The sequence below is a fragment of the Brachionichthys hirsutus genome, chromosome 11 (assembly GCF_040956055.1).
Source record: "Brachionichthys hirsutus isolate HB-005 chromosome 11, CSIRO-AGI_Bhir_v1, whole genome shotgun sequence".
Taxonomy (NCBI): domain Eukaryota; kingdom Metazoa; phylum Chordata; class Actinopteri; order Lophiiformes; family Brachionichthyidae; genus Brachionichthys; species Brachionichthys hirsutus.
The window spans coordinates 658857-673727 of record NC_090907.1 but is presented as its reverse complement, the minus strand read 5'-3'; the positions used below and the strand labels follow the sequence as shown (position 1 = coordinate 673727).

The 14871-nt window shown below is 57.4% G+C and overlaps 2 protein-coding genes across 3 annotated transcripts; both read right to left on the bottom strand.

The window, feature by feature from the left end:
• Window positions 1-401: 401 nt before the first annotated feature.
• clns1a (chloride channel, nucleotide-sensitive, 1A) lies at window positions 402-2685 on the bottom strand. 2 transcript variants are annotated; one of them, XM_068745479.1, is made up of 7 exons: window positions 2314-2685; window positions 1932-2065; window positions 1725-1832; window positions 1521-1652; window positions 780-953; window positions 604-670; window positions 402-525 (listed from the first exon to the last, which is right to left on the bottom strand). In XM_068745479.1, coding segments are annotated over exons 1-7 (735 nt in total). In that variant the 5' UTR covers window positions 2433-2685; the 3' UTR covers window positions 402-524. The 2 variants fall into 2 exon arrangements, with proteins under 2 accessions (XP_068601580.1, XP_068601582.1); XM_068745481.1 differs by having other exon boundaries at window positions 1545-1652; window positions 2314-2684.
• A 651-nt stretch (window positions 2686-3336) lies between these two features.
• Window positions 3337-13832, bottom strand: rsf1a (remodeling and spacing factor 1a). Its single transcript, XM_068745254.1, has 18 exons — window positions 13682-13832; window positions 10707-10798; window positions 10435-10527; window positions 10155-10360; window positions 9924-10054; window positions 9699-9806; window positions 8176-9373; window positions 7908-8091; window positions 7600-7827; window positions 7392-7496; window positions 7107-7186; window positions 6982-7030; window positions 6706-6815; window positions 6568-6632; window positions 6264-6435; window positions 5208-5422; window positions 4941-5132; window positions 3337-4834 (listed from the first exon to the last, which is right to left on the bottom strand). Exons 1-18 carry the CDS (start codon window positions 13830-13832, stop codon window positions 4119-4121), a joined length of 4095 nt encoding a protein of 1364 aa, XP_068601355.1. The 3' UTR covers window positions 3337-4118.
• Between the last annotated feature and the right edge of the window lie 1039 nt (window positions 13833-14871).

The window sequence follows — 14871 nt, the reverse complement described above, 5'->3', positions numbered from 1 at the left end:
GCGTTACACCCTTTCGACTGGTGGCGCTGGGATCGAGTCCCGCTGTGGGGGTGGGGTGGAGCAGAGGTAGCGGGGTGGGCCTAGGGCCTTACCTGGGCGGAGTGAACTGGACCGGTCCACTCCACTCTGCCCAGGTGTGCCCTGGGTCTACCCTGCTGCCCCTGCTCCATCTCCCTCCCGTAGTGGGACTCGAGACCAGGGCCGTTTTACCCCCCCCCCAGGAGGAAGCCCCGCCCAGTTTTGACCGGATGCGCTGACCTCTGACCTCCAGCGCACGTCGTGCATTTCAGGGCTTCAATTACAGAGCACGGCGGAGGCGGGACCGATCGATACATTTTTGATCACATCTAAATGTGAGAAAGCTCCTTTTTTTAAGAAATAAAAAAGGACGCGAAACAAAGTCGTACAAAAACGATGCTTTTATTGACATGCCCCGCCCCCCCGAAGGAAAAGCAGATTCAATCATTCAGTACAAAAGAGTTCGGGGAGGAAGAGGAGGAGCTTTGATCTGCCTTTGATCTCCATCTGCAGGAAGAATCAGATGAACTAAATCAATCGATCCGTTTAGTGATGAAGTCAGAGCCTCATCATCATCATCCTCACCAGTGCTCGACGTCGGCGTCCTCGAACTGGCCGGCCTCCATCGCGGCTGCGTCCACCTCCATGCCGTCTGCAAACACGGACCGGACCGGACCCGATGTCGGAATTAAAACCAGACCTTAAAATCAAAAGGCACGGCCTGGCCCCGCCCCCGACGCCCCGCCCCGCCGGGCTCTAACCTTCAAACTCCTCGTTGGCCGGTTCGGTCCGGACCCCGGCCATGTGGTACTGGTGGGCGGCCGACTGGGCCAGCATCCCCTCCAGCCGCTCCAGCGTGGCCTGCCCCCCCTGGGTCAGCGCCGACAGACCCTCGTCACAGGTGTAGAAGGTCGGGACGTCAGCCGGGCCGCGCTCTGTGGGGGGGGGGGGTCAATGACAGCAGAACACAATCAACGGGCCAGAACTGATCCCGGTTCCGGTTCTGATCCGCCGTGACAGGATCGACTGACCGTCAGTAAAGAAGTCCGGTCGGTTCTGAAAGAAGTACTAGAAGCCTGCTGAAAACCGAACCGAGGAAAGGATCACCAGAACCAGAACCAGGGAAGATCACCGGTAGAACCGGGAGCGCGTTTGGTTCCGCGCCGGTAGAACCGGGGAGCGCGTTTGGTTCCGCGCCGGTAGAACCGCGAGCGCGTTTGGTTCCGCGCCGGTAGAACCCGTGACTGCGTTTGGTTCCGCGCCGGTAGAACCGAGGGGCGCGCTTGGTTCCGCGCCGGTAGAACCGGGGAGCGCGTTTGGTTCCGCGCCGGTAGAACCCGTGACTGCGTTTGGTTCCGCGCCGGTAGAACCGGGGAGCGCGTTTGGTTCCGCGCCGGTAGAACCCGTGACTGCGTTTGGTTCCGCGCCGGTAGAACCCGGGAGCGCGTTTGGTTCCGCGCCGGTAGAACCGGGGAGCGCGTTTGGTTCCGCGCCGGTAGAACCCGGAGTTTGCCGGTTCTCCTCACCCTCCTCCACGTCGCGCTCCTCGCCCTGGAAGTCGTCGTCCGAGTCGTCGTCTTCCGGGTCGGGATGCAGCGCCTGGCAGTCGCACATGGCCGAGAACATGGCGTCCACTGCGGACGCGCGAGTGTCAGGTTTCCCCCGAAGCCACGCCCACTTTGGGTTGACGGACAGATCAAACTTACGTGCTGCGCGGTCGCTCGGCACAAAGCGGATCTCTGTGATCGGCCCATCATCATCATCGTCGTCTTCTTCATCAGCTGCCCTCTCTGCCGTCTCAGACTCGTCCTCACCTGGACACACGAAACGGGAACGTTCTGTCCTCGTGTGGACGTTCTCCGTCCACCGGGCGGCGCCTTAAAGATGAAGGCCCTCCTCCTCCTCTTCCTCACCCAGCTTGCCGTTGACCATCACGTACAGGTGTTCCTGCGGAAACGCGCCGACGTCCCTGGAGACGGCGTGCAGGCCGATGGAGGGATACTCCAGAGAGAAGCCCATCCCCGAGGCGTCGAACCACGACAGCCGCCTGGCGGACAGAGGGACACGCAAAGGAGGAGGCATGACGTCACCGAGGCGTTCAGACGGAATGACGTCGACGTTTTCTAGTCTCCGACCGGGAGGACACAAACACCAACGAAATGCACCTGTAGTATTGGCGCTCTTATTTTGAAAGGGTCTACCCCGGGAGAGCTTAACGCGAGTTTAGCGATGACGTAGTGGAGCCTGACGTCCGTATAAAAGCGCGATGAAGCGGGCGCCATGTTGGTTCCGTACGTTTCAGCGACGTACAGCGTCCCGCTGCCCAGCTTCTCGCCGTCCATCAGCGCCGCCGTCTCGGCTTGCTCGTGGCGGACTCCCTCCGTGGGGGGGCACAGGTTCCTCAGTAAGACCATCGCCCCTGCCCTGCTGACGTCACAACAAGCAACTTCCCCGACGTCGGTCCGCGAAGCCCGCTCCTTTCAACCGGGGCGGCAGTGACGTCACTGGAAAGCTTAGCTCGACGGCTAGACGCTAACGACAGCGACTAATCACTCCGGAATCAATAAATACAGGCCGAGCCGTGAGCGTGAAGTCCGGAGGCGCGCACGAGCGTGAACGGTTGTTTCTGAGAGGTGACAACTCCCTAATATCGCGAGATTATCATCCACGAGACTATGGACTTCTTCTTCTCTCCGTTCACAACTTTTGTGGCTCTTACTGCCCTCTACTGGACCAGATTATACCACATGTATTACTGTCGAAGTAAAAAAAAATGTTTTAATTTAAATTAAAGAGCTACGGTTAAAAACAATTTAGGATTAAACCACAAGTAAAGGGGACAAATGTGAATGACATTTCCCGGAAGTGATGGATATTCTGATCATTTGGCTCAGGTGTTCATTTAGTTTATTTATTTCTGCAGTATTCTGATACCTGAGAGATATATTTGATATAAGAAGACATACATCAGTCCCCACTCAACGCTGCATAGATATTCCTCAAGCTAAAATTTGTATTTTATTTATAAGTATTTTATTTTGAATGCAGATTCCGGAACTTCTTATATGCAACTATATCTAACTTGAACGTGTGTTGCTGTTCCTAAATGTAGACGCCAGAGGGCGACATTTACACACTACTTTGATATAAAACCATCAAGACGTTTGTTGCTAGCGCGCTAGTAATCATTTGCTTTACTCGGCTCAGGGGTCATGATGTAAAATACAAGACAATTATTTTAGCTAATAGCTAACCCCGCCCTCAGAGACTGATTTCTCACACTAACCCTTTGATCAGTGAAATGAGATGCAGACAGCGTTTGAGGAGATGCTGGGATGTTGGTTTTAATAACTTAGAGAACATTTATGTTACAGCGGTACTACAGTAACAGAACAGGAAGGGGAGGAGCTGCATCTACCGACGCCCGGACTGAACGTTAGAAACCCAACAGAGCCGGTTCGGTGGAACGATGCGGGGCGGGCGGAGCCGGGGCGGGTGCAGCCGGGGCGGGTGCAGCTCGCCTTGAAGAGCTGCTGGAGCGTTTTACCATTATATACAAGTAAGAAGAGAAAACAAAATGGCCGAACGTAAAACTGAAAACGACAGAAAGGAACGTGAAGTTGTTCCGTAATAAGATCCAAAGCTACTGATTGATGATTGATTGATTGATTTTGCTTCACCCTTTGTAGTAGCGACCTTCTAAACGTCCAACATCCCCGTCTTCAAGCAGGACGTAATAATTCGGGTTTCTGCGTGAACAGGCGGCATCAAGCTGAACGAAACAAACGCACCACGATGACCTTTACTTTGAAAGGAGTCCTTCAGCAGAGCGAGCGACTTCCGTCCTCGGCGCTCGACCCGAGGGACAGACGCGAGACCCCCCCCCCCCAGCATCGCTCCTCTCCTTCATAGAGAAAATAGAACACTATAATATACAAGAGGACGAGCAGGACATGGAGTATTAGTACACAGTGAAGTATGTACAGGAAGCGTTGGACTCGAGACGCCGGTGGGACGTCACGCTACGAGACTGACGAGGGACGGGACAGACGGACACGGGTTCTCCTGCCATCAGGACCGAGGACGGTTCTGGACAGAGTTCAAAGAGTCCGACTGGCCCCCTCCCCCTCCCCCCGCCCCGCCCCCGCCCCCCCCTCTGGGGGGAGGGGGCCGTTGTGCCTATCCTGCCTGCCTGACCCAACACTGTCCCTCGTCCCGGGGGACGTCTCCGGCGCCGTGGCGGGATGATGTTCACGGAGACACGGAGACGAGCTGAGGCTCCTCCTCTTTTCTTGAGCGGCGCCGTCGTCCCCGCCGTCCTCGCTCCCGTCTTCGGCTGAAGACGCCTTGGTCTTCAGTCTTCCTTCCTCCTCCTCGTCTTCATCAGAATCGATGCGGTTGAGTCTTTTGCGGATGGGACGATCCTCCTCTGATGAAGACTCTGATTCTTCAGACCTTCGTCCTCGTCCTCGTCCTCGTCCTCGTCCGGACGCCGTTTCTTCAGCATCAGAGCGGAGTCGCCGGCGCCGCTGCAGCGAGAGGATCTCCCTCCTCCTCCCTCGGCCCATCTTCTCCGGGTCCTCCTCTTCGCCGTCTCTCCTCTTGAACCTCCTCGGCTCGTCCTCCGTCAGCCTGCTCCTCCTCCTCCTCCTCCGTCTGTCCTCCTCCTCCTCGCGCCTCCTGTGCGTCTCCCTCGTCCTGTTTCTCCGGAGCTCTTCCTCGACCCTTCTCCTCCTGTTCATCCTCCTCCTCCGCTCATGTTCCTCCTCGTCCTCCTCGTCCTCCTCCTCCTCGGAGTCCCTGGACGACGGCGACGCTGAAGGGAGCAGAAGGGAGGGTTTCCATGACAACCAGAGGAACCCGGACATCGATCACTAATCGGTGCGATAAACATTTAAAGATCTCGATTGTGATTGGCTGACCGTCGCTGTAGTCGCTGGACAGACGAGGCCGTCCCCGGGCTTTGACCTTGACCTTGACCTTGTCCTTGGAGGTCAGCGAGTTATCGGACTCGGACGTCTCGCGGTAGTTGACCTGCTGGCGCTGGCCCCGCCTCAGGCCCCGCCTCTTCTTCTCAGCTTCGCTGTCGGTCATGTCGCTGTACCGATCCGAGTCTGAGATGACATCACAGGAAGCCGTCAGTCCGCTGCGCCCAGGAGGGGGCGGAGCCAACCGGAGCAGATACCGACCCATTTCTTCATCGCTGTCCTCCTCCTCCTCCTCCGAGGAGCACCGCCGCCGTCTCAGCCGTCTCCTGCTCCGGTGCCGGGTCCTGCTGGCTCGGTGTTTAGGCGTCCTCCTCAATGCCTGTCTGGAGCGAGTCCCGCTGTCCACGCTGCCCGCGTCTTCATCGTCCTCGTCATCATCGTCTGCCGCCGAGGCGGCTAATTCCTCGTCCTCTGAGCTTTGAGGGGGAAGATGACGAAGATGATGAGGATGATGAAGAGCATGAGGCAAAGGGAAGAAGTACTGCGCGTGTGTGTGTGTCTCTCTGTGTGTGCGTCTCTCTGTGTGTGCGTCTCTCTGTGTCTCTGTGTGTCTCTCTGTGTGTGTCTCTGTGTCTCTGTGTGTCTCCGTGCGCGTCTCCGTGCGTGTCTGTGCGTGCGTCTCTGTGTGCGTCTCTGTGTGCGTCTCCGTGCGCGTCTCCGTGCGTGTCTCTGTGTGTCTGTGCGTCTCTGTGTGTCTCCGTGTGTCTCTGTGTGTCTCTGTGTGTCTCTGTGTGTCTCTGTGTGCGTCTCTGTGTGCGTCTCTCTGTGCGTGCGTCTCTCTGTGCGTGCGTCTCTCTGTCTCCGTGCGCGTCTCCGTGCGTGTCTCTGTGCGTCTCTGTGTGTCTCTGTGTGTCTCTGTGTGCGTCTCCGTGCGCGTCTCTGTGTGCGTCTCTCTGTGTGCGTCTCTGTGCGCGTCTCTGTGCGCGTCTCTGTGCGCGTCTCTGTGCGCGTCTCTGTGTGCGTCTCTGTGCGCGTCTCTGTGCGCGTCTCTGTGCGCGTCTCTGTGTGTGTCTCTGTGTGCGTCTCTGTGTGCGTCTCTGTGTGTGTCTCTGTGTGCGTCTCTGTGTGCGTCTCTGTGCGCGTCTCTGTGCGCGTCTCTGTGCGCGTCTCTGTGCGCGTCTCTGTGCGCGTCTCTGTGTGCGTCTCTGTGTGCGTCTCTGTGTGTGTCTCTGTGCGCGTCTCTGTGTGCGTCTCTGTGCGCGTCTCTGTGTGCGTCTCTGTGCGCGTCTCTGTGCGCGTCTCTGTGTGCGTCTCCACCTGTTGCTCAGCATGAACTCGTCTTCGCTCTCTGCTGCTGTGCTGTCGCTCTCCAGGTCGTTCAGTCTCCGCCTCTTCCTGTTCCTGGCAGACCGAGCCTGGCTTCTGATTGGCCGTTGGCCCTCCTTCCCATCCACTGACAGGAGGGCAGCGAGGCCTTCGTCTCGTCCTGCTGCAGGACCAGGACCAGAACCAGAACCATTAGTTCACTGTTCACTCGTCTTCGTCCATAAAGGACGGATTTCTAACGGCGTCAACAAGTGGGCGTGTCGTTTAGCTCTGTGAACAGGCCCCGCCCCCTCACCGCTGCAGAGCTCCCCGATGTCCTCCTCTATCGCCTCATCAATGGCGTCGTCAAAGTCGTCAAACCTGGGAGACAAAGAGACAAATGTTCAGTCCACTGACGTGTCCCGGCGTGTCCCGGTCCCGAGGCCGCGCTCACCTGTAGCTGATGTGCTTCCTGGTTCTGGTTGACCTCCGACCCAGATTCTTGCTCTTTTTGGAATCTTTCTTCTTCGTCGCCTTCTCCTCCTCTTCCTCCTCGGCTCCCTCCTGAAACAGGAAACCAGTTCAATGCCGCGGAGTCCCCCTGTGTCCCCCCCGTGGACCCTCTGTGTCCCCCCTGTGGACGCTCTGTGTCCCCCTGTGTCCCCACGTGGACTCTCTGTGTCCCCCCTGTGGACGCTCTGTGTCCCCCGTCCCCCGGAGGTTCACCCACAGGAATGATGTTCTCCACGCTGATTCCCACGTAGACCAGCCGCTCCCTCCTGCAGGGGGGGGGGAGAAGGTCGGGTCATTAAGGAGTGAGTGAGTGTGTGCGTGCGTGTGCGTGCGTGCGTGCACCTCCGGTCTGCACGCTCCTTCTTCTTCAGAGCGCTGTCCAGATTCTGCAGCTGCTCCTCCATTTTGTCACACAGCCGCTTCTAGAAGTGTTAAACAAGGACAAAGTGTCCAAAGCTCAGAGACGTGGGGGGGGGGGGGGTAACCGGGGGTAACCGGGGCGCCCCATCGGGTCACCCGATCACGACGTTTGATCTTTCCTTAAACGCTAAATGGCTACAAGGCTTTTATTTTGAAGGCAGACATCAGAGCAGCCGGTCCTCGCCGCGTCTCGCGCGTGCAGCTTACGTGTTGGCAGGCCGGACAGAACCACTCGCCGTCCGGGATCAGCATGAGCGGCGGCCGCAGGCAGGCCGTGTGGTAGCCGCCGTCGCAGGCGTCACACAGCAGGATCTGAGGACAGACGGACGGACGGACAGACGGACAGGGTTCAGAGCAGAGTCGCTAACAGGACACGCCCCCCCCCCCAACCCAACGCCGCCCGATCCCGTCTCACCAGCTCCGGGTGGTTGGGGAGGCCACAGCGGCTGCAGGCGTCCTCGCCGGGACAGGACTCCTCCCCCTCCCCCTCCCCCCCCTCCTCCTCCTCCCCCGACTCGCTCCCTCCTCTGCCGTCGTCCTCCCGTCCCGTCCTCCCGCTGTCCTCCAGCTCCCCGCCCTCATTCAGCTTGCGTCTCTTGGAGCGAACGTTGCACCACCGGGGGCGCCGGTGTCGCCGTTTACCCTTAAAAGCCCAGAAGAAGAAGAACAGCTGATCGAACGGAAGCCGACCGGAAGCGAAGGTCCCCCGTCCTCGCCGATTACCCGCAGTTTCCGGTTTTGACCTTCCGATTCAGGTTGTCTGTGTTTCTGAGGAGAGACCTGCCCTTCCTCCTCCTCCTCCTCCTCCCCCTCCTCCGCCATCTCCTCATCTTCCTCCTCCTCCATCTCCTCATCTTCCTCCCCCTCGGGTTTCCTTCTCGGGCTCTCCGCTGCCTTCGAGCTCGGCCTGCAGGTCGGGGAGGAAGACGAAGACGAAGGTCCAGAAGGGACTGGAACCCACGTTGGAACGGCGCCGTCTGAACGCACATACCTGCAAATCCTGGCGGATCTCCTTAAGGCCCTCCCTCCTCCCCCTCCCCCTCCCCCTCCCCCTCCTCCTCCTTCCTCCTGCTCCCCGGCCTTCTCCTCCTTCGCTCCTTTCCCTCTCAGCTTGCTCCTCCGATGAGGAGGAATCTTTATCTTCAGCCTGATTCCGTCTTTCTGGATCTCAGAGGACGCTTCCTCCAGAGGACCGGGCCGTTCTCCTGCTGCAATCCCAGCATGCTTCACTCCACGCTGTGCTGCCGCCCCACCGTTGACTCCCGCTTCCTGCTCCTCTGTTTTTACAGGTGAGTCGGCGCTGCCTGACTCCGCCCCCAACGTGCTTTTCTCTTGGCCGCCATCTTCTGCCGCCGGACGGCCGCTCTGATCCAGGTCATCATCTCTCTGTTGGCTTCTGCTCTTCGTCGTTCTTTCACCTTGGTCTTCCTCTGTGGGCGGAGTCAGTGAGGAAACGCTACAAGCATCCACTTTTCTGTCCATGACTTCAGGGAGTGGATTCGATGTGGGCGGTTCCACAGCAGCTTCCTTTCGTACCAGCACCGACTGCCGGCCCGCCTCCTGCAGGCCCGCCTCCTGCAGGCCCGCCTCCTGCAGGCCCGCCTCCTGCCGCCCCGCCTCCTGCTCCTCCTTCACAGCTCTGGAGCCTTGGTGTTCCAGACCCGCCCCGTTTTGCTCTTGCGGATCAGAACCCGGCGCTCCTGTGTGCTGCTCAGACGGACTGCGGATGACCCCCACGTGACCTATGACCCCTACGACTCCATTCTCGCCCTCTTTGCGCGGCGTACAGCGCGACGCCGCTCTGCCATTGGTCAGTTCTGGCCTGGATTCGGACGCCTCCTGCTGACTGTCTTTGCTCTGGATCACTGAAGGGTTACACACGATGATGCTGCTGTTGTTCAGGTGGTTGCCGTGGTAACTCTCGGCGAGCTTCAGCTCCCTCTTCTTCAGCGGTATCTTGGCCTGCTGGCTGCTCCTGACGACCGCTCGCTCCGCCTCCTCTTCCTCTTCCTTCTTCGTTTCCTGCTTGGTCACCGTCGCTCCCGTCGCCATGACAACGGACACAGAGTTCTGGGAGGCGTCGGCGTCCCTGGATTCTGATTTGATGACGGTGGTGATGGTGCTCACGCGGTTAGCGAAAAGGGGAGGGTCCGGGTCCGGCTTCTCCTCTTTCACATCCTGCATCAACTCTGCAAAACAAAACGAGGCAACGCCGTCAGGGGAGTCGGGGAGTCGGGAGGGACGGGGAGTCGGGGAGTCAGGGAGTCGGGAGGGACGGGGAGTCGGGGAGTCAGGGAGTCGGGAGGGACGGGGAGTCGGGAGGGACGGGGAGTCGGGGAGTCAGGGAGTCGGGAGGGACGGGGAGTCGGGGAGTCAGGGAGTCGGGCGGACGGGGAGTCGGGAGGGACGGGGAGTCGGGGCGGACGGGGAGTCGGGGAGTCGGGAGGGACGGGGAGTCGGGACAGCATCGCCGTCCCAGCTTCACGCAGCAACGCCTGAGATTAAGACAAATACCTTCCGCCAGGACGTCCTCTCGTCTCACAGGCTCAACCTGCCGACTCTCAGGCTGCTCCTCCGCGACCTTGGAGGCTCCGAGGTCGTTGCTTCCGGCGGCTTCATCACCTGAATCATCAGAAAACACGCACGCCATGTTTTTACTTTACACACGTTGCGGCGTGACCGTCGGGACGTGTCCGGAACGAGAGGCGCCCTCTTGTGGCCTCAGTTTGCCGAACGCACCTGCATCTTTGTCCGATGGGCTGCTGCTCCTGGGTCCAGCCTGGTCCTGGTCCTGGTCCTGGTCCTGACCAGGGTTAGGACCGATCTGGGCCTTCAGCAGCTCCAGAGCCTCGGCCAGGTCGTTCCGTGTCCTGAGAAGACAGTCTCGGTGAACGCGCCTCACGCCGAGGCGGGACAGCTCCGGTTCAGATGAACGGTCCCTGAACCGGGGACGCGAGGACAAAGGTTTACCTGACGACACACTTCCAGGTGGAGCCGTCCGGGTCGTCTTGCTCCTCCGTGTACATCCGGATGTTCTGCTCCGGGTCCAGCTGGAACCAGTACATCAGACCCTGCCGGTCCCGGCCCAGAGGCTGCAGACGCATCGTCTCCGGGTCCTCCTCGTTAATCGCCGTCTTGAACTTCAGGTTGTCGTCGAACTGACACTCGCAGAGATACTGCAGGGGGGGACACGGGGACGTTTACCGGCCGCCGCGACCGCACCGAGCCAGAGACGGGAAGCGCGGCCTACTTTGAGGATGCTCGACTTGCACTCCATCGGCATTTCCTGGTAGCCCTTCTGCTCCAGCTCCCAGGCCCAGGTACTGTTCAAGTCCAGGCACACCTGCAACAAACCACGGAAAGACATGTCCACCGGGCCGAAGCGCCGAGTCATCGTCTGAGGAGACGACAGAGGAACGGCTCTACAGGTGAGTCCCCGACGCACAAATACGTCTTCGATAGCACCTCCTGCTAAACAGGTCACAAGGACGGGGGACACGAGGACGTGCGTGGAGGCCTCACCTTCGCCAGGTATTTCTCCCATCGCTCCGTCGTGACGGACCGGCCCAGTTTCCTGAGAAGCTTGATGTGGAGCTCAACGAGCGGTTTAGGAACTGGAAGACACAGGAGAGCAGGAACATCGGACTGTTGTCCCCACATGGACGCGGTGCCTTTGAGCACATCCAGGCAGGAAGCTAACGCTAAGCTGTCTGTAGCGGTAGCAGGAGTTAACCCTGCTCCTAGGAAGCTAACGCTAAGCTGTCTGTAGCGGTAGCAGGAGTTAACCCTGCTCCTAGGAAGCTAACGCTAAGCTGTCTGGAGCGGTAGCAGGGGTTAACCCTGCTCCTAGGAAGCTAACGCTAAGCTGTCTGTAGCGGTAGCAGGAGTTAACCCTGCTCCTAGGAAGCTAACGCTAAGCTGTCTGTAGCGGTAGCAGGGGTTAACCCTGCTCCTAGGAAGCTAACGCTAAGCTGTCTGTAGCGGTAGCAGGAGTTAACCCTGCTCCTAGGAAGCTAACGCTAAGCTGTCTGTAGCGGTAGCAGGAGTCAACCCTGCTCCTAGGAAGCTAACGCTAAGCTGTCTGTAGCGGTAGCAGGAGTTAACCCTGCTCCTAGGAAGCTAACGCTAAGCTGTCTGTAGCGGTAGTAGGGGTTAACCCTGCTCCTAGGAAGCTAACGCTAAGCTGTCTGTAGCGGTAGCAGGGGTTAACCCTGCTCCTAGGAAGCTAACGCTAAGCTGTCTGTAGCGGTAGCAGGAGTTAACCCTGCTCCTAGGAAGCTAACGCTAAGCTGTCTGTAGCGGTAGCAGTTAACCCTGCTCCTAGGAAGCTAACGCTAAGCTGTCTGTAGCTGTAGCAGGGGTTAACCCTGCTCCTAGGAAGCTAACGCTAAGCTGTCTGTAGCTGTAGCAGGATTCTATGCAGGCAACAAGTGGCTGACTGTCGACGCTAAAAGCTCCGCCTCCTCGAGTCAAAACTCGATTTATAGCTTTGGTCCTTTCGGTACCAACAAACGCTGATATCATGGAGATGTGTGTGTGAGAAATGAAATGAAATGAAATGAAATGCTTTTTATTAGTCATCATCTGCTGACACACACAATGAAATTGAATTTTCACCCTAGAACAACGGGCCCCTTGAAACAACCACGCACTAATATGTACATCAAGGGGCCCTGGCACACGGAGAGGGAGTAGGGTGAAGGCGCCGCCATGGTCGGCGCACCTGGAGCCGTTTTGCGGGGACGGTGCCTTGCTCAAGGGCACCTCGGCAGTGCTCCGGAGGCAGACTGGCCCCTCTCCAGTCACCAGCCCACACTCCATATTTCACCAGAGCTGGGACTCGAACCGGGGAAGCAGCGGACTTCTCTGCTTCCCAGCCCAGGGCCCAACCCACTGAGCCACTGCCGCCCCGCAGTGTGTGTGTGTGTGTGTGTGCGCGCGTGTGTGCGTGTGTGAACAGCGTGGTTCCACAGTGTGTGTGTGTGTGAGAACAGTGTGTGTGTGTGTGTGCGCGTGTGTGAACAGTGTGGTTCCACAGTGTGTGTGTGTGTGTGTGTGTGTGTGAACAGCGTGGTTCCACAGTGTGTGTGTGTGTGTGTGTGCGTGTGTGTGTGTGAGAACAGTGTGTGTGTGTGTGCGCGTGTGTGAACAGTGTGGTTCCACAGTGTGTGTGTGTGTGTGTGTGCGTGTGAACAGTGTGGTTCCACAGTGTGTGTGTGTGTGTGTGTGTGTGCGTGTGTGTGAACAGCGTGGTTCCACAGTGTGTGTGTGTGTGTGAGAACAGTGTGTGTGTGTGTGAGAACAGTGTGTGTGTGCGCGCGTGTGTGTGCGTGTGTGAACAGCGTGGTTCCACAGTGTGTGCGTGTGTGTGTGTGTGTGTGTGTGCGTGCGTGCGTGAACAGTGTGGTTCCACAGTGTGTGTGTGTGTGTGAGAACAGTGTGTGTGTGTGCGCGTGTGTGTGTGTGTGCGTGTGTGAACAGTGTGGTTCCACAGTGTGTGTGTGTGTGCGTGCGTGTGTGTGTGTGTGTGTGTGTGTGTGTGTGTGAACAGCGTGGTTCCACAGTGTGTGTGTGTGTGTGTGTGTGCGTGCGTGTGTGTGTGTGTGTGTGAACAGCGTGGTTCCACAGTGTGTGTGTGTGTGTGTAAACACACACGTACATAAACTAATAAATTAACCGCACGGCTCGACGATACACTTTAATTGAAGTTGATCGAATCCTGATTGCTACAAGTTAGCTAGCAGCACGGGCGCCTAGTGCGCATGCGCAGATTTGACAGCCACTCTACCGTTGGCGAAGAAAATAATAAACACGTCCAGCGTTTTCATCGTTTGGGCCTTTATTTAAAACAACAGAACAAACCATCATTACCGTGAGAACGGGAACAACGCGGGGGCCACCGAACGTCGCCGTGAACCGTCTACCTGAGAAACAAGGCCGATAAACGACGCCTGACGACCCGCGGGAGCTGCCGCGCCGTCCGGGCTCAGCGGGCTCCGCTGCGTCGGGGCTCCCGCGTCAAGTTCAGCGTTCAGATCTGATCAATATTAGCATTGACAACATTATCCGCGACATGCCACTCGCCTCCAGCTAAAAACCCGAACGTGTAATGACCCGAATAGCGAAGCGTCGTGTTTATCAGTATCCGGTTACCGCAGCACAAACACAACATAAAGTGAGCGAGGCTAGCTCGGTGCTAGCTTGTGGCTAGCTCGGTGCTAGCTCGGTGCTAGCTTGGGGCTAGCTTGGTGCGGCGGGGGTCCGAACCTCCACCGAGAAACTATCGATAATAGTATCCGGTCATCAATAGCTGTCGGGAGAGTGTAGCTAGATGCTTGTTGGCTAAACTCCAGGCCACACCGCCATCACCAGCATCTTCGTGATGATGATGATGGTGATGATGATGGTGGCGGTAGCGGTGGACTCCTCCGGTTTCAAGTGTCGCAGCTCGCGACCGCTTCTTCTGCCCGCCGCCACCGCAGCTAGCGACCTCTCACCTGCCGATGTGTCCCGCAGATACCTCTCCATCTGCGGGAAAGTCATCTCGGGGAGATCCAGCGTCGCTCCGTACCGCTCCAGGAACGAGCAGACCTCCGCAAAGCTCGGGCAGAGCGCCGGGCAAGAGCTTCGCACCGCCGGAGGAGCCATCTTTGCAGGCGGAGAGAACCAGAAGGGGGCGGGCTCAGCGGGAGGATGCGACGGCGAGCGAATGAAATGAATGGACGGAGCGAAGCGTCAAGCTATTTATAGAATAAGTGCGGGGGCGTTCAGCTTCCGTTGTCTGCTTTCAGAATAAAACCATTTCCGTCGTGTGTTCCGGGTTGCGACTGGTCGATAGACGGCCATTTCGTACGCGCAAATCTAGTTAAAAACATTCTGATTGTTTGAAATATTGTAGTTTGTTCATTTTTATTTTTATTTCCACAAGGCACGGATATTAACGATTTTATTTTATGAACACAATCCCCTTTTCCTTTATTATTCTGTGTACTTTACAACAACTTGACGTATCTTGGGGAAGGTGGGAGGAGCATGGAGGGCAGTGTGAAATGCCCAGAATTCAACGCGACAGAACAACGTCAGAAACATTTCAAAATGGTTTTCGTTGTTTTTCCTCAAATGCAACCAGAATAAACTACGTGTCGGACTTCATCCACAGAAATTACTAATCCAGTGTAGACGTAATCCTTGACGCTAAACTGGCGTCGTGATTTGTAGTTGTAAATAAATATGGTTATAAATACATATATCGATCAGGCTTTAGGCCAGGGGTCCCCAAACTTTTTCCTGTGAGGGCCACATCACTTTCCCCTTCTCTGATGGAGGGCCGGGGCCAGTTTGTAGGAAAAGTGTGACGATGGGGGGGGGGCTAAACATTTAGGGGCCGAACGCGGAGGCAGGCTGTAGTTTAGGCTTCATCTCACCATCACAACTACACACAGTGACATGAATGGAGTGTCACACACGCAACGCCTCTCACACCCAAACTCAGTCTCTCTCCAGCACTATCAGGAAGTGCAGAGGAGAAGAACAACTGGATCAATCAGCTGATCCAATAAGAACGACTGGATCAATCAGCTGATCCAATGCAGCTGCAGAGGAGCAAACAACAAACCTCAAATTATTGTAAAAAACCTGAACGCTGCACGCCTTGGTTTTGAACCCAGGACCTTCTAGCGGGGAGTCA